The 15,620-nt window shown below is 38.2% G+C and overlaps 1 protein-coding gene across 6 annotated transcripts in view; it reads left to right on the forward strand.

The window, feature by feature from the left end:
- The first annotated feature begins 5,704 nt into the window (after positions 1-5,704).
- Positions 5,705-15,620, forward strand: part of RFC1 (replication factor C subunit 1) — a 41,605-nt gene continuing 31,689 nt past the window's right edge. For 2 of the 6 annotated variants that reach the window (XM_026085303.1, XM_026085306.1), the window contains exons 1-4: positions 5,705-5,812; positions 11,794-11,922; positions 12,988-13,063; positions 15,087-15,206. In XM_026085303.1, the coding sequence (XP_025941088.1) occupies positions 5,810-5,812; positions 11,794-11,922; positions 12,988-13,063; positions 15,087-15,206 (328 nt within the window). In that variant the 5' untranslated portion in view covers positions 5,705-5,809. The remainder of the gene's footprint in view (positions 5,813-11,793; positions 11,923-12,987; positions 13,064-15,086; positions 15,207-15,620) is intronic. The other 4 variants (XM_026085305.1, XM_026085304.1, XM_026085307.1 and 1 more) reach the window with 4 other exon arrangements.

Raw genomic sequence — 15,620 nt, forward strand, 5'->3', positions numbered from 1 at the left:
TTACCCACTCACAGAAAGATCGAGTTTACCTTTCTTTGGGAAAAACTGAAGAGCTTGCTCCTGTTCTGGGCAGACTCCCAAATGCTAGTACAGGTCTGCTAGCCCCACAATTTGACAACTTAAATTGTGCTTACATAGAAATTCTGCTACTCAGAAATCATGACATTTTATCCTTTCCGTATAACTAGATGGCTAGAGAGACAAAATGTGATTCCCCAGTCCCACCCTGCTCAAGCACGATCCTACTTCTGCAGGAAAATCCTCCCTGGATTCATGCAGGAAATTCTGTTATGGAGAAGAGGTATAAGCACATCCCACTGACAATGTAAAAATGCAAAGCAAGTGAATATTTCATTCAAATGCATACAACTGTTTTTATATCCTTTATAAAAGTCTGCTGTACAGCTCTCTGTAGAGTAACAGTACAAAATGAACACAGGTCTGTTTCAGTTCTTAAGCAATTCCCCTTGATTTTTTTAAAATAAAGATTAGCAAAAATAAATAACCTTGAAAGATGTTACTTCAGTACTGATTAATTTAACAATCTTGATATACACAGCTGGTACAGTGGATCTCTTACAGAGCAGTTATACAATATTTTTTGAATATAATCTCATCTTTTAAAATATTTAAAATTACGGCAAAAGTATATGTGTCAACACAGTAAATATGTGAGATGCGGAATGTATCCACTTCTAAATCACAGTCGCTGAACAGATTCACAGAATTCAATAGCAACATGAAGTATCTTTGCATGGCAGAAACAGATGCATTGAAATCTGAACACGGGAACAATTTCTCACGAGGCTAGCATTCTGCTTCAATGAATTAGCTCTGCTGATGTGTAGGACGTAAGAGTCCAGATGGACGGCCGCTTTATTGTTCCTGCTACCTAAGAGAGCATATTTGCAGGCAGCTTGAATGTCTTTACATAGCATTGCATCATGCCATTTAGACATACCTCTGGTTTAACAATGAAGCTGGTTAAAGCATTGGAAGACATTTTATTTTTGTGCGATTCAGTTGCTAAAAAGCTATAAACATAGTATATGTTTGCTTTTACAATAAACAACAAAATATCTATCTCAATGTATATTTGTAAGCCTTTCTCTGCATCACCTTTATGTGAAACAGTTTCATCATAGATGATGAAGGAAGCTCTTACTAACAACTTCTGCACTGCGGATCTCTGCTGGTGGGGTAGCACCCAGCAAACATTAGTCTGCCCAACATAACAAACCCAGCTCTCCCTCAAGCATCTGGAGTAACTGTGGGCAGATCTCAGCATAGACCCTGCAGAGGCAGTTTGAGAAATAGTGAGGAAAGGTACCAAGTTCGACATGTTCCTTTTCTATCACGCAGAATAGCATTTTGAAACACATATTGAGATGGTTATTGCATGATTGTAATCCTCCCATTTTAGCATTTAAAATGCTTTGATTGCATATATCATACTTTATGAAAGAGAAAACCCAAACACAAGTCATTATGGATGCCACTGTACCTCAGAAGTAGATTGTTGCCATGACTACCAGATGTTTGAGATCAATACACCCATGACAGCTCTGTAACACCATGGCTGTGCACTGACCAAGACAATAGGCTTCTCCCCAATAACTACAGCAGAGCTAGTACAACTTGCATCTTATTGCAGACAACGTGGTGCATTGGCATGAGATGTGAGAGGTGTAGCAGAGACTTGTGCTCACAAATCCTTAATCTGGACAAAGTTATGAACTGGATTTCTTTTCTTGTTATTGATGAGACTGGGAGCATGCTTTAGTCAAGGTTTCAAAAGGTTCCCCACTACAAGACCCTAAATCTAGTTTCTTACTGCTTTGTCAGATTTAACAGTTTGGGCTATAAAGTTACTTGATGAAGTTAGAGAGGAAGAGATTAAACTGAGGAAAGTCATATATGGACTTGAACTTGGGAAGGAGGTTATGATTAGCTGAGCAAAGAGCTGGGGAAAGGAAAGACTGCGACTGTTAACTTGGAAAACAAGTAGTAAAGAACAGTGAGATGTGATCAGAAACAGTTGAGAAGTGAGGGTGCGCAAGAAGGGGAAGAAAAGAGGAAGGAATAAATTTTGCCACTAGCTCAAGTGGCAGAAGTCAGTGCTGGCTGCCACCCTGATGCTGTGCGTGGGTTTCAGTGTGATGTTACACAGCGCGATTTCCTGCCTCAGGCCATGAGCTTGGTGAAACTGGTTTCAGAATGAACTGAGGCTGAAAGAGTCTGTGATCTCCAGGGCACTTGCTGTTGCTGTTACAGTAGCTGGGAAACCTAATGATTATGCAGTTCAATTCTCACCTATCAAATTTCCTTTTCTATCCTTGCCTCTGCCAAGATAAGTGATTCAAATTATGAAACCAACTTTTAATTTGACCATTAATTATGTATTCTTGTTATTTTATGGGCTCAGCTTGAAAACCTGGGGTTTGATCTGCAGAAGTGCTGAGCACATTAGTCAAAAAGAATGGAGTTTGAATGTATACAATGTTAGTCTGAGTTAAGACACAGTCATTCTGCCACTAGATATTCAAATGAAGATAGAGAAAAGATTTAAGGACAAAGTTCACTTAGAAAAAGTGTAATGTTTACATTAACATCAGCTGCTTAGACCTACTAGTTTTAAGTGCTCAAAAAAATCACAACTTAGTTTATGTAATTGCTCTCAACAGTGTAACACATATCAAAGACTTACCTTACATTCCTTACACAGCAAAAACTGTTTGAGATGGGATCAAATCTTTTCTAAAGACACAAAATTGTGATGGGTACTATAGAAAGCCTAATGTAAATAGAAACTAGATCACAGATTTACAAAGAATTTTTGGAATTTTTGGTCTGCAACAAAATACAAATTCCTATTTCTACAGTGTAAGAGAAAATCATTTGTTATTACTAGGGACTGTAGTAAGCAGCATATTCCCTACAGAATTCATCCCAAAGAGAGAAAAATTACCATCTAGTAAGTGTACATTTCAATATTTATCAATGCCATTAAAAAAAGTTGAGTTTAACCTGAAATTTTAATTTCAGAAAACATATTGTTGTTTTCCTTATCATCACAGCATTATAATAGTGTAATTCTTTAGAGCAATTCTTACCCCGTGAGGTCCTTTGAATGCATACGAGGTTCAAAGAACATGTTAGCCATGCACCATGATACATTGCAAAGATTTCTTAAATGATGGAAGTGTATTGTGCACTAAGAACACTGAGAAACACTACCTTGTGGACTTCAAAAGTATCTCAGTATTATTTTACAAGTTTATCTGCTTTATACTTCAACTAAATTTCAAATAACACAAAATATAAATTTTGTATAACTCTAAAGAAAACGTTGCTTCAAAATAGTTACAATAAAAGTTGATTCAGTTCTAAAGTTGTATCAACATATTAAAGTATAAAAATTCAAATATAAAATGAACTAGAAAATACTAACAAAAAGGAAAATGATGAATCTATTTTATATTTCTCAATATAAGAACATGTATTTTTCTTCACACAACTTTCCCTCTCAATAAACAAGACAAGGGCTTCACTAACAACAGTCAGACTGTTTTTGTTCAGTAAGGAAGAAACTGGAGGCTCACGAGTTAATAAATATCTCAGGTTTTAAAATATATTTTGGAAGATATCAACATAAAAATCCCAAACAAAACAGGCTATAAATGATTTGCAAAAAGGTAGAAAACAAGTCTGATTTGTTTTAGTTATAAATAGGATGATAACATTGAGTGTACTTCAGCTATTAAAAAAAACCAAACAGTACTTTTAATTGGATCATATGCCTTTAAAACATAACCCAGCATCAGTGATAGGATCAAATGGGATATTGCTCTTATTTTATCTTACAAAGCACATCATAATACAATGAGTATTCGGTTTTGTTTCCAGTGACATAGCAAGATTTCTCATACTTCCAGTGGTTTCACAGCCATGCATGTACAAACAGAGTAGAGTCTCTCCACTGTAACCAGAAGGGAATTATTGTCATTCCAAGTATTTGGGCTGATCTGCTTTACATAAAGGGTTAAACTCTTGCCTTCCACGAAGTATGAACATGTCACAAGCCCACAGGCACATACTGCTCTGCTTGATGTTATTCTAGGTAGCTTTATCAAATACAAACATAGATAACCACCTGCAATAATTCTTTAACATTATTTAAACAGTTTGTGTGGCTCTTACAAATGTCAGCCATTTCAACTACTCTTAATTTTGGTATCAGGAGTATGTACAGCTTTAAAAATAACATAATGAGAATTAAATACATAAATACAAACATATAATTCGAGTTGTTTTTCTAAAGTGATACCATTTTGTTTGCATAGCCATTATAGTCCAAGATTTATGGCATAATTTGCAAAAAACACTGAAATCACTGCCTGTGCTGTGGCTTAACATTTACTTGCTTCCTCTTTCATTTCTTTATGTGGAAATGCAAATTCACAAGCTATGCTAATATTAAAAATATGAAAGAGTCCACCCGACCATATGCATTCATAAAAGAATAGCAGCAATTTCTATATAAACAGGGCCTTAAAACTACTTACAGCCCAGTTCAAGGAATTAAATAGAAGCAGTAACAGATACCATGAACATTCATGTTTTCTCAGGTGAGGTAAAAATCTTTATGCAATTATCTCTGCAGTTATCTTTGTTGGGAGTTCGACCAYGACACCAAGGAGATAGCCTCTTGTTCTTACACAAAGAGAAAATGAAGTGAATACAGGAGGTATACAAATGATTTGTACTGTAAGACAAATATGAATCAAGTTTGTACTCTTCTTTATGAGTGGTTCTCTAAATCAATGGCAATATTTTAAAGGTCATAAATTCAGTTCATCCGCCCTCTCTGCCTCTTTTTTCTCCAAGATTAGCAGTGAGTAGGGATTCAACAGGTTGGCAGAACAGAGCCATCAAATAAATAATTCTCAGTAAGAAGGGAACTGATTTCTCTTTGGATTGCCTAAGTTTTTTTCCCTTCAAATGCTCAGCAAGTAAAGAATGAAAGAAAACATATAAGATTTCATAAAAAAWTAGAAATAAAGAAGTCAGTAGGTGAAGATTGAGTGTAACTCTTTTGTTTCTCTTTTAATCCTCAGACATAGACTGTGAGCTCTCCTAGGCCTTAATGCATGGGAGAAATCAGTGTAGAGAAATCAAAGTCCGTTCCTGAGCAACGGGGAAAGAGAGGAGAAAGAGCCAAAACACGTTTAGGCCTTAAGACATGTTGGAAAAGCAGTTTAATGCATCGGGCTGATTCGGATCGGACTTGCTGTGACTGCACTGCTGTTTTACTAGCTGCACATGTACTTCGGATGCTTCATGTGAGGTGGGGCGGGTAAAAGCGTTGCYGCTCGCTGCCGTTAGAGCAGCCTGTCATTACAGCAGCCACGGGCGCTGAGGCCGCACACCGCTGCCTGAGGGGCTGCGTGGTGGCCGCAGAGCGCCGCTGCACTCAACGCACGCTCGCGAGGACGGGGCAGCAAAATCGGGAGAGAGGGAGGAAATGAAAGGCGAAGCCAGAGGAGAAGGGGGAAGAGGGCAGGGCGGGCAGGGGGGCGCCGCCTGCTCCGCCAGGCCGCGGCGGCGCCGGGGAGCCAGTAACGGCCCGGCAGCCGCGCCCCGCCCCCCGCCGGAGATGGCGCCCAGGCGAGGGGCTCGCCCCGCCCCGCCCGTCGCGGCTGTGACGCCAGCGCCGCGCGCCAGGTGCTCGGAGTTGGCGCGAAGGYGGGGGGGCGGGAGCGATGGAGCCGGCGGCCTCCCGCTAACGAGATAAACCGCCGCCAGCAGCATGGTGAGCGCGGCGCCGCGCCCGGTGCCAGCGGCAGCCCGGCCCCCCCCCCCCCGCGTTTCTCCCTGTGGGGTGGGGGAGGGGAGGTAGCGTTGCGCAGTCCCCCGCCGGCGGGGCCAGGGCGGCGCGCGGCAGCGGCCGTTGGGGAGCTGCGCCGGCCCGCCCGCCGTTTCCCCCCCCGGGCCGACCCGGGAGCGGAGGCCCCGCGCCGTGGCGGAGCGGCAGGGACCTGCCAGGAGTGGGGGGTGGGGTGGCTGTGGGGTCAAAAACTAACCCTTCGGGCCGGGCCCTGCTGCCCCCGGCCTGCGCCGCGGGCGCCTGTGCAGGGAAGGTAAAGCCGTGGCCAAGGAAGCGGCTTCCCGCGGCTGTTTCCCCAGTCCGGTCACCTGGGGAGGGAAGCGGTCGTGGCCCTCTCCCCCCTCCCATCCGCCCCCAGACTGATGGTGGAACAGGCCGCAGTCTGCGAGGTTGCCCCGTGTGCGGTGGCTCCTCTCCCGAGCTCCAGTGGGCAGTCGGACAAGTTGGCCTCTCTTATCTAAACACAGGCTAAGTTTGTGTCTGCCTTTATTTCAGTAAGGGTGTGCACGGGGGCACTCCTGTTTCACAAATGGGCAGTGTGCAATGTTTGTAGAAAGAAACACAGCTCTTATAAGATAGAATTCAATCTTCTCTTGATCAGTTAAACTTGCTTCTGCTTAGATGGGATCTGTGTGCAGATGTGTTACCAGTTTAACTAAAAATGCTGTTCTGTGCCAGCTTCATTCAACTCTGGTTTTGAACTCTGTTTACACAGAATTTGACCTTGTTTATATCTTACACCTGACACCCAGCAATGATGGGCAATACCACCTGAGTCTTTCACAAACTGATGCAAAGAGATCTACCAGCACTACGAATCCTGATACTATTAAACCGTGATATTTTGATAGTCTGTTGGGGGGGTTGATGACCTAGAGCTACATAGGAGGACAAGAGTTTCTCTGCCTCTCCTGTTCCCCGCCGCCACCTCTTTAGAAAACTGATCACACTGGAAGATTTGCTTCTCCCTTTCCCACCTTCCTGGGATAAAAGCTCTCTTCCTCCATGTCATCTCCTTCTGAGAGGCACACATCTCTCAAAGCTTGGCACTTTCCAAGAGGGAGGAAGGAAGAGTTTTCTCAGTCCATTCCTTTTCCAGTGCTGAAGAGAAGAGGCTGTGCAACCGTTGCTGCTGCAGCTGTGGAGGGGGATGCAAAATGTAGTGATAGTAGCCTTGTACCTTGCTCTGTGCTTTGCAATGACAACACAAGCATACTGGCATTTAATATTATGCACTTGTAAACGCATTTTTCACGTAGCGCCAAATACAAGTAGACCCAGTCTGCTTGATTCTGGAGCATCTTCTCAGTTCTGCTAAACTGATTTGTGTTAGAAAGGATTTACTTTTATCCAGATTAGTTCCCTGATCCAGTTACCATGCAAAGAGCTGTACTCCTACAACTGAGGGAGTGAATGACTGGTAGTAGGGGCTACTTAAGCTGCCTCTGTTGCTGAGAGAAACATTCATACAGCCATAACTGCAGTATCACTTGGTATATACTTAGAGCTGTGATATTGTTCTAAAATATACTGTATAATACCTGTGCCTCATTTATCACTATTAGTAAGCTTTAAATTAGTATAGGTATCCATGCAGGTATTACTGGTTTAACTGAGGTGATATTTTAAATTTGATTTCAGTTAGTGCAATTTTTGTGGACATACCAGATGTCAAGGCTGACGTGTGCACAAAACTTGCACTGAAACAGACTGGCTTGTAAATTAGCACAAATGATTTTTTTGATGCAAAGCTCATATGGACGCATGTCAGAGTACCTAAATTAAACTTCATTACTTTTTATTGCAGTCATTGAGCTAGGTTGATGAAATTCAATTTTCTGCCTCACAGTATAGTTTTGAGATGCAAACTTAGTTGTAACAATATTATTCTGGAAAATATGCTGCTTTACGTGACCCCAGTCTTTTAACAAGACTGTGCTTATTTTGTGTACATTCTCACAGGGTTGAGATTCTTCCATCATCTAAGCATTGGAATAGCTTTGTACTGAAATTTTGTCTGCTCTATAGTCTTTGGTTTAGGGTGCTTTTAAAATGCAGGAAAAAATCATGACAGAAAATCAGTTTGGAGTGTTTATGAGAGCAGTGTTGCAAGGAGGGTTTTTATAACTGAATTTTCTGACCTGAGTATTAGCTAAAGTCTTAAAAGTTACCCTGATAAACTCTTTAAGTAACCAGTCTTTGCATTAACAAATTGGTTTGGATTTCAGTTAACCTTATTTCTCCCTGGTAAAACTGACAGAAATCTTTCAAGAAAAAGCTTGCAACCTGACATGATTAATTTCTGTTGTCTACTACTTTTGCATAAGACTGAGGATTTGAAACAGTAGTGAAAACTGGCAAGAACTGGATTACTTAGCTGTTAATGAGGTTATACAGTTTTGCCAAGAGCTCAGTAGGAAGCAGTGCACCTGACTACAGTGTTTTAGGCCGACCAGTGTTGTGCACCAGCTACTCTCCAAATGTAGGGAGATTGATCAGAAATACTGGGCCTTGTCTGGGACCATGGTTAGGTCTCCACAAAATGTAGCGGTCCAGATGTGGATCAGAATCCTTTGTTTAGTAGCCATGGTTTAAAGAATGCCTTTAAACCTGCTATGCCCAGTCAGTAATTTTTTCATGTTTATTTTCAGATCTGTACTGGTAAAAAAACAGAGCAACAACCCCACCCCACCACCCATTTAGGTAGAACTGCTTGAAGTTGTGTTTCACATTGCTGCTGCTGAAGCACCCAGGAGAGACACACTAATATAGCTCTGCCTCTTTAATTTCACTCTCCTAGGCAAGGAGATCACCTGGGACAGCCATACTGGGGAATATATCTCCAGGATACACAAGACTGATGGGTCTTGTAGTTTTGGGGGGAACTTGTCAGTCGCCTTGGTATAAGCCTCCTCTCAATTGCATGCATACAGATAAAAATTAAACATACACAGTTTATTTCCACAGCTAGTTGTGCAATGAATTAATTATTTATCTGGTATCTGTTAAAAAATAGCACAAAAAAAGCTGGCTCTTATGCATCTCTGATTAAAGCTTCCCAGAAAGGTAACTTTATTATTACATTATGACATATTTTTCTGCCGAACAATTTGAATTCACTGTCTGTTTTAGTCCAGTGGTGTCTAACAAGGTTACCTTTTCTTCAGAAGAGTAGGATGGCCAAAGAATATTGGAGGATATATAAGGCTGAAGATTGAAGAAGATTGTACATAGTTGTCAAATTTCCTTTGTAGCTTAGGGCTATGTAGTTTAGTCACTGGGAAGTAGATTGTCACTATGGGAAATTAAGATTTACTACCCAAGTACAAACCTTTAGTCAAAAAACTCTAGGTGGCTTGTGTGCTATTATATTTACACTGTTTTCTGAAAAACTCCTTAACACAAACATGTAGCAATAAAAAAAAAGGAAAAAAAAGCTGCCATTTCTTGAGGTTTGAAGTGCAACTTGCAGCAAGAGAATAGAATGTACTGTGTTAACCTATGGAGGCGATTTTAGAATGTGTAGCTATATCACCACAATATTTTGGAGGAAAAAATAGTATTTTTGTGCATGGTGCTTTCTTAACACATGGGTAGAAGATGCTTCTTTGAGTTAAACAGAAAAAAAAAAAATCATTAAAATAATTGTTTATTCTCGTTTGACCTGTTAATTTAATGAACTTCTACCTGCATTATCAGAGATACTAGCAGTTGACTGTCATCAGTTTATTTTAGGTGTTTAAACTGGTGTGGGCGAAGGAAAGTAGAAAAGGTAATAGCTTTTTAAGGTGACAATAATTAGATAAGATTTTTTTTTTAGCTTGTAATGACAGTTTAGTTCCTCTTTATAGCACATTAAATGTACAAGGGCTGTGGTATTCATTTTGTGGATTACTGTTGTTTATGAAGAGCTAACTTGATATCTCATGAGAACTGATGAGCCAAAAAATCATAATTTACATGTTGTATTCTGGGCCTTAACAGTTCAGGGACCTTGATTAAAATAATGGAAGAAGCTGGGGCACACAGCTTAATTTCATATATTTTATTTTTTAAGTCCTCATTTCATAAGCAGGATATAATGAAGTGTCATCAGTCTATAAAAAGTAACACTATTGCATGTGGTGTTTGTAGAGCAGCTCACTTACTGTCAGCTGTTTCTAGTTAAAATACTGGAATGAGTATAGAGTTGCTATTGATTTAAAATTAATCCCAGAATATTTTAAACTTGAAAGTAACATTTATGACTATAAAAATGAAAATAAAACTTCATTCTAAAGTCAGTTTATTTTGCAGTGTTGTAGTATTTAAGTAATGTTACTATGTAAAAGATGTAATGAGAATTGTAATCAGTTTTGTCTGTTGCCTATGTAAATGTAAGACTAAAAAGAAGTCAGTAATGAGGCCTGAGGGATCTAATGCTTGAATCTACTTCAGGATTTTTTAAATAGATGCTTTTGTCAAACAATTTAGGTATAGGTATCTGCAGTCAAAATTTCAGAGCTCACACAGTACTGCATTCATATTGTAGGAGTACATGTAAAATAGCTGAGTGCTGAAAATTTATGCCTTAAGGCTCAAGTAGATGGGCATGTATAAAGTCTCACTGGGGAGGAAAGTTTCTCATTCTACTCTTATCTGTTTGCAGAATCAATATTGTTATATGCAGGTGAAGTTAACAGGAAACAACACTTCTGATTCTAGAAAATTGCTTTAAGCTTAATACTGTAAATAAATTACATGTATCCCATATTTTGTGAATGCTTACAAATAACGTCTTCTATTGGTTTTAGACCTATAGGGCCCTGATAATCGAAATAATTAGGTAMCTGGTAAGAGAAAAGGAACCTGAAATACTTTTCATTGATCATATTTTTATGGAGCCTATAAACAATAATGTTTTCTTAAAAATAGTACCTTTACCTGTGGTTCCCTGTAATGATCAAAAACTAACCAGATGAACTCTATGAGGAGGAAAGGAACAGCTATCACCTGAGCAGAATGGAGTCCTAAGCCACTCCCTTTATCTGCTATATATTTAGGCCAGACTGGTACCTTCTTTCTCTAAAAATGGCTGCTACCCCTCAATGTAGTGATACAAAACAGGTACAGATTTTCTCAAATTGTTTTTTAATAAAACTGATTTTTTTTAACAGAAGTTGGATATGTATTTATGTGTCAAAAAATGCCCTTTTTCTATTGAAGCTTCAGATGTTAGTTTTTACATATATAGAAAGTTTTTTCTTCTGTGATTATTGTACTATCATAAGGTAATGAAATAAAGTTATAAAACAGACCTTTTGCAGTTCTCTGTGTTAGGTTCTTAATGTAACTTTTCTCTTTGCTTAAATTTTAATCTGTTTCTTACTGGCTATTTCGTAGTGAGATGATGTTTACTGTTCTAAATTTGTAGGAAGGTGGAGGGTGCTTGACTGCTTTTTAGCTCTTCTTAGTGCTTGTTTATTTTTTTTACATTGGACACTACTTCATACCTGCGTTGGTCATTTTAGCTATAAAAGTGTTTTGGACTAGGTTTGTGGAAGAAAAGAATTCTAACTATAGATCTGTTTTAAGTTGCTCTGTTTCATTGCTGATGGAAGTTTGTTTTGAAGTGTATATTGGTAAAGATGTCTGACTGAGGGGAAAAATAAACTCTTTAATGACTCAAAGACAGGAGAAAGGTTGCACAGTGTCTGACTTGTACTGACCACCTACATTTAACTAGCTGGTGGTTGTTCTCTAACCTGTAAACAAAATGTCCAGATCAAGAAATGCTATAGCAGAAGAGTTGTTGAGGAAGTAAATAGCTGTGTTAAGTGTAATGCTGTTCTGGAGTGTGAAACTTTAAGAGCTATGTATAATTTAAAAAATATATATATATATATAACTATTTTCCTGTTTAATAGGATATCCGGAAATTCTTTGGGGTTGTACCTCCTGGAAAGAGACAAGACTGTGAGACTCTGAAAAAGAATGAAAAAATAAAAAATGGGGAAGGGACCTCAAGTGGGAAGAAAAGGGGAAAGGAGACTAAGGTTAGTTTTGTTTTTTTTTTCTTATTTGTAAAGTGGTGGGTTACTCTGATGTATGATTGCAATGTTGCATGATGTTGTATGATTGCAATTACTGTTGCAATGTGAAAATAAAGAACCATTCAGTAAAACTAAATGACAGCAGACTTAAAACTATAAAGAACATTATTTTATGTGCTCTGTTATTTTTTACTCTGAGTTCCTCCAGTTATATCAAGAATTTAACAAATGTCAGATTAGAATTGGCTGTTGCATTTCAGATTAGAATTGTATTATAAAAAACATATTTTTCTAGAATTAGAATTTAGAAGCACTTATAGCCATGCATGATTACAAAAAACCCACAGTCAATAGTCAGGAAGTTTCCTGGGCTATCCATCTGTGCAGTTTCTGATTTTTCTAGATGTGTAAAACTTGCCAATTTTTAAGAACTTTCTTAACACTGCCTAATACTAGCTGCTGTTGGATGCAGCATACAGTATCTGATGACTGTGACCATTGGTACAATCTGTTGTGACAGTTGCACTGCTCAGTGAGAGGAGGAACTGCAAACAACAGCATGCTGAAGTAAATCTAGCTTCAACTGCTGTATATGCTTTTTTCTTTCAGTCAGCTATTACTCTGAAGTTATGTTGAATTACGGCAGGTACAGCTAAGCCTTATCCACAATGGAACCGCAAGTGAACTAGCTGAATTCCTTGCAAGGAATTCATTGGCCCGCACCACTGTTACTTTTGTTGGGACTGTGCCATTTCTTTTTTTGATTGAAATTTTGAAGTGCTTGAGAGTCTGTTTGGTTACTTTAATTGGCATTAAAACTTGAATATTTATTCTTAATAGCATTATCTACTGTTTACTTGAAGCATATTTAGCTTTGCTGCTGTGGTTTCTTCCTTGTTTTCTTCCTCACCTCTGGTGAGTTAGCCAAAAAGTTGTTTTTAAGTGTAATTTTTGGGAAATAAACTATTTCTGTTAGAATTTGTTTCAAACTCATAAATTTGAATGTGTAGCTGAGTAAAATCTGGAAGAACTTGTTTATTGGTTGAACTGATGGACTGTTACTGTTAGGTGAAGAATTCACCCAGTGAAGATGATTCCAAACGAAAGCCAGCAAACAAGAAAAAAAGAATAATCTATGATTCAGGTAACGAATCCTGCTTTGTATCTTCTGCATAAAAATTCAAGATCAGTTAGCTAAATGCTACATCTGAAAGCTGTGCTTTGTCTTTTCTTTTTGTAAACACAATGCTCAAAAAAACCAACCAAACCAAAAAAACTTCCTACATGCAGCTGTGCTAGTGGAGGGGGATATCTTTGCATGCACTGTGCATGGAGATTTTTATTAGTTCACAGTAATTATCAAATGTTATTAGCTATCCAGCAATAATAATAAAGTGCAACATGTGCCATTAATATAGTATAGTGTGAAATAGCTATTAATAAGACCTCTTTTTCTCTCTCTCTTTATTACTCAGTCAATTTGATAAAAATTCTAGAATTTTTTTTGCAAACTTGTATAGAAATTATTGGGAATTTTAGGTTTCTGCTTCTATTAGAGATAAATAACATTCTACATTGGATACAGGAGTCTGATTATATACTATAATTTCACATTTACTCACACTGCATATACATGAAATGGTAGGCAATTTTTATAGAATAACTTGTGTTTCCATACTTATCTTTCTGTTTCAAAACACTAGTGAATGTTCATCCCATATTTCTGGATGTTTTTACATGTTTTAAATTCACAATGTTGAATATACAGAATATCATTTACATATTGCTTGTCCCATTTAAAAAATATTCTTTGGAATATAATAATAAGAAAACCCCTTTTCTGGCACTAATATCTTCAAAAAACTTGCCTGTCAAGTTTGTTTAATTTAAAAGCTTGGAATTCCTAGTTTGGTCTTTCTTAGCTGTTAAGTCATTTAATCTCTCTTTGATTGGATTCTGAATCTTGCAGAGTTGTTGTGAAACTGCAGAAAAGATTGCAGGATTTCCTGCAATTCTTGACCCTTGCCAAATTCTTGATTCCTGCTTTGGCTTGAATTTTTAGCTACTATTTAATAATAGACGGTTGCTTCTCTTGTAAAAGAAAAACAATGACACAAACATCTGTCCCAATAATGTTACTGTACATAGGAAAATGTGTTCAGAAACTTGGAAAAATTGTCATATAAACATTTCCTGTTTAACTGCAGGGAATATTTCTGCAATAAGGTTTGGAGTATAAAAGTAATATATAATTCAGCTGCTACCTTTGAAAGTATTTGTACATCTTCACTTAGCACTGCCAGTGTCTGCAGCATTAGCTCATTCTAGCCCATTCGAAGTAGGAGAGGGAAAGAGAAATATTGCTTTAAATTTTTAAGGATGGAAAAGCTTCTCATCGACTGAAATACATGAGCGTGTTGGTATGAACTTGTAGCCATCTTTTTTTTTTTTTTTTTAACCCCCCAAAAGATTACAGATACGTCAGTGTATACCACAGAAAAAGGCTCTGAAGTGTAGCCGTCTGTTAACACATGCTAGTTCTCTCAGCTTCTTCAGTTTCTGTCCTGTTTATTCATTTGGATATTGGTATGTGTAATCCTCAGTGCTGTAGTTTTGTCCTCTTGACAAGTTCCAGGATATGGTGAATGGCAATGAGAATGGTAGTCTACCAGTGTCCCCTTGGAGGGGGGAAAAAAAAAAAAAAAATCAGAGTACAACCTCAGTGATCTGTTTTAGCCTGTTAATAGCTTTTGGATTAGTGTATTGACCAGCATAATATAATGCTATGTAAGCATATAAGTTCAGGCCAATGAATGCATGTTAAAATTTGTTGTTGTTCATGTAACTCTGACAGTTGCACTCATGTTTTCAGAAAGGTTTCTAAACAGGTAGAAAGTATTTCTTGTTATTTAAACAACAAAAAAAGAGTCTAGACTGAGTTCTGGACAAATTTTCATGTAGTCCTGTACATGCTGGCATAAATGATGGCCAGGCTATTAGCTGATGGGGAAAAGATGAAGCTATACTCTGACCTTCCATATAGTATTTTTTTTTTTTCAGTCAGTTGAATGTATTTTAACACATGTTAACTGATGTTATTTGATCTATTACTTAAAGTCTCTGTGTATGTGGAGGAAATTTCTATTTATGCTGTGGTCAAAATACAGATTCAGAAGAGGAGGTGCAGTCAGTGAAAAAATCCAAGAAGCCATCTGAGAAAAAAGCAGCTACTTCAAAACTTGGTAAAGTTCTAAAGCAGGATCCTGTTGTTTATGTTTCAGAGACAGGTAATGGAAGAAATGCATCATTGTATGTTCAGCTGTAATGAGATAGATAATGTTAGAGATGGGATGGATGGTTTAATTGTTGTACTCTTAAATATAAGACCCAATATTGAGGAAGGAAAACTATGTTCTCCTTCAACCAACCAACCAAAAGCACATCAGAAGTTTAGCCTCCAGTATTGTAAAGTCAGGAGCAGGGTAAAACAGATGTGATTTTGGGAACTGGCTTAGGTTGGTTTAATTGTCCATATAATTTCATGAACTACCAATTTTCTACTTAAAAGTATTTCACAGGTTTGGTGGGGAGAGTTGAGTAAAGGATGTCTTTTTAATACGCTTAAGCTGCTCATTTGCAGGTTTTTCTGAAATGAATGTTGATTATAATAAGCAGGTCTGAAAACCTGTCTGTCCGCCCCC

This window comes from Apteryx rowi, unplaced genomic scaffold, assembly GCF_003343035.1.
Source record: "Apteryx rowi isolate R43461 unplaced genomic scaffold, aptRow1 scaffold_664, whole genome shotgun sequence".
Lineage (NCBI taxonomy): Eukaryota > Metazoa > Chordata > Aves > Apterygiformes > Apterygidae > Apteryx > Apteryx rowi.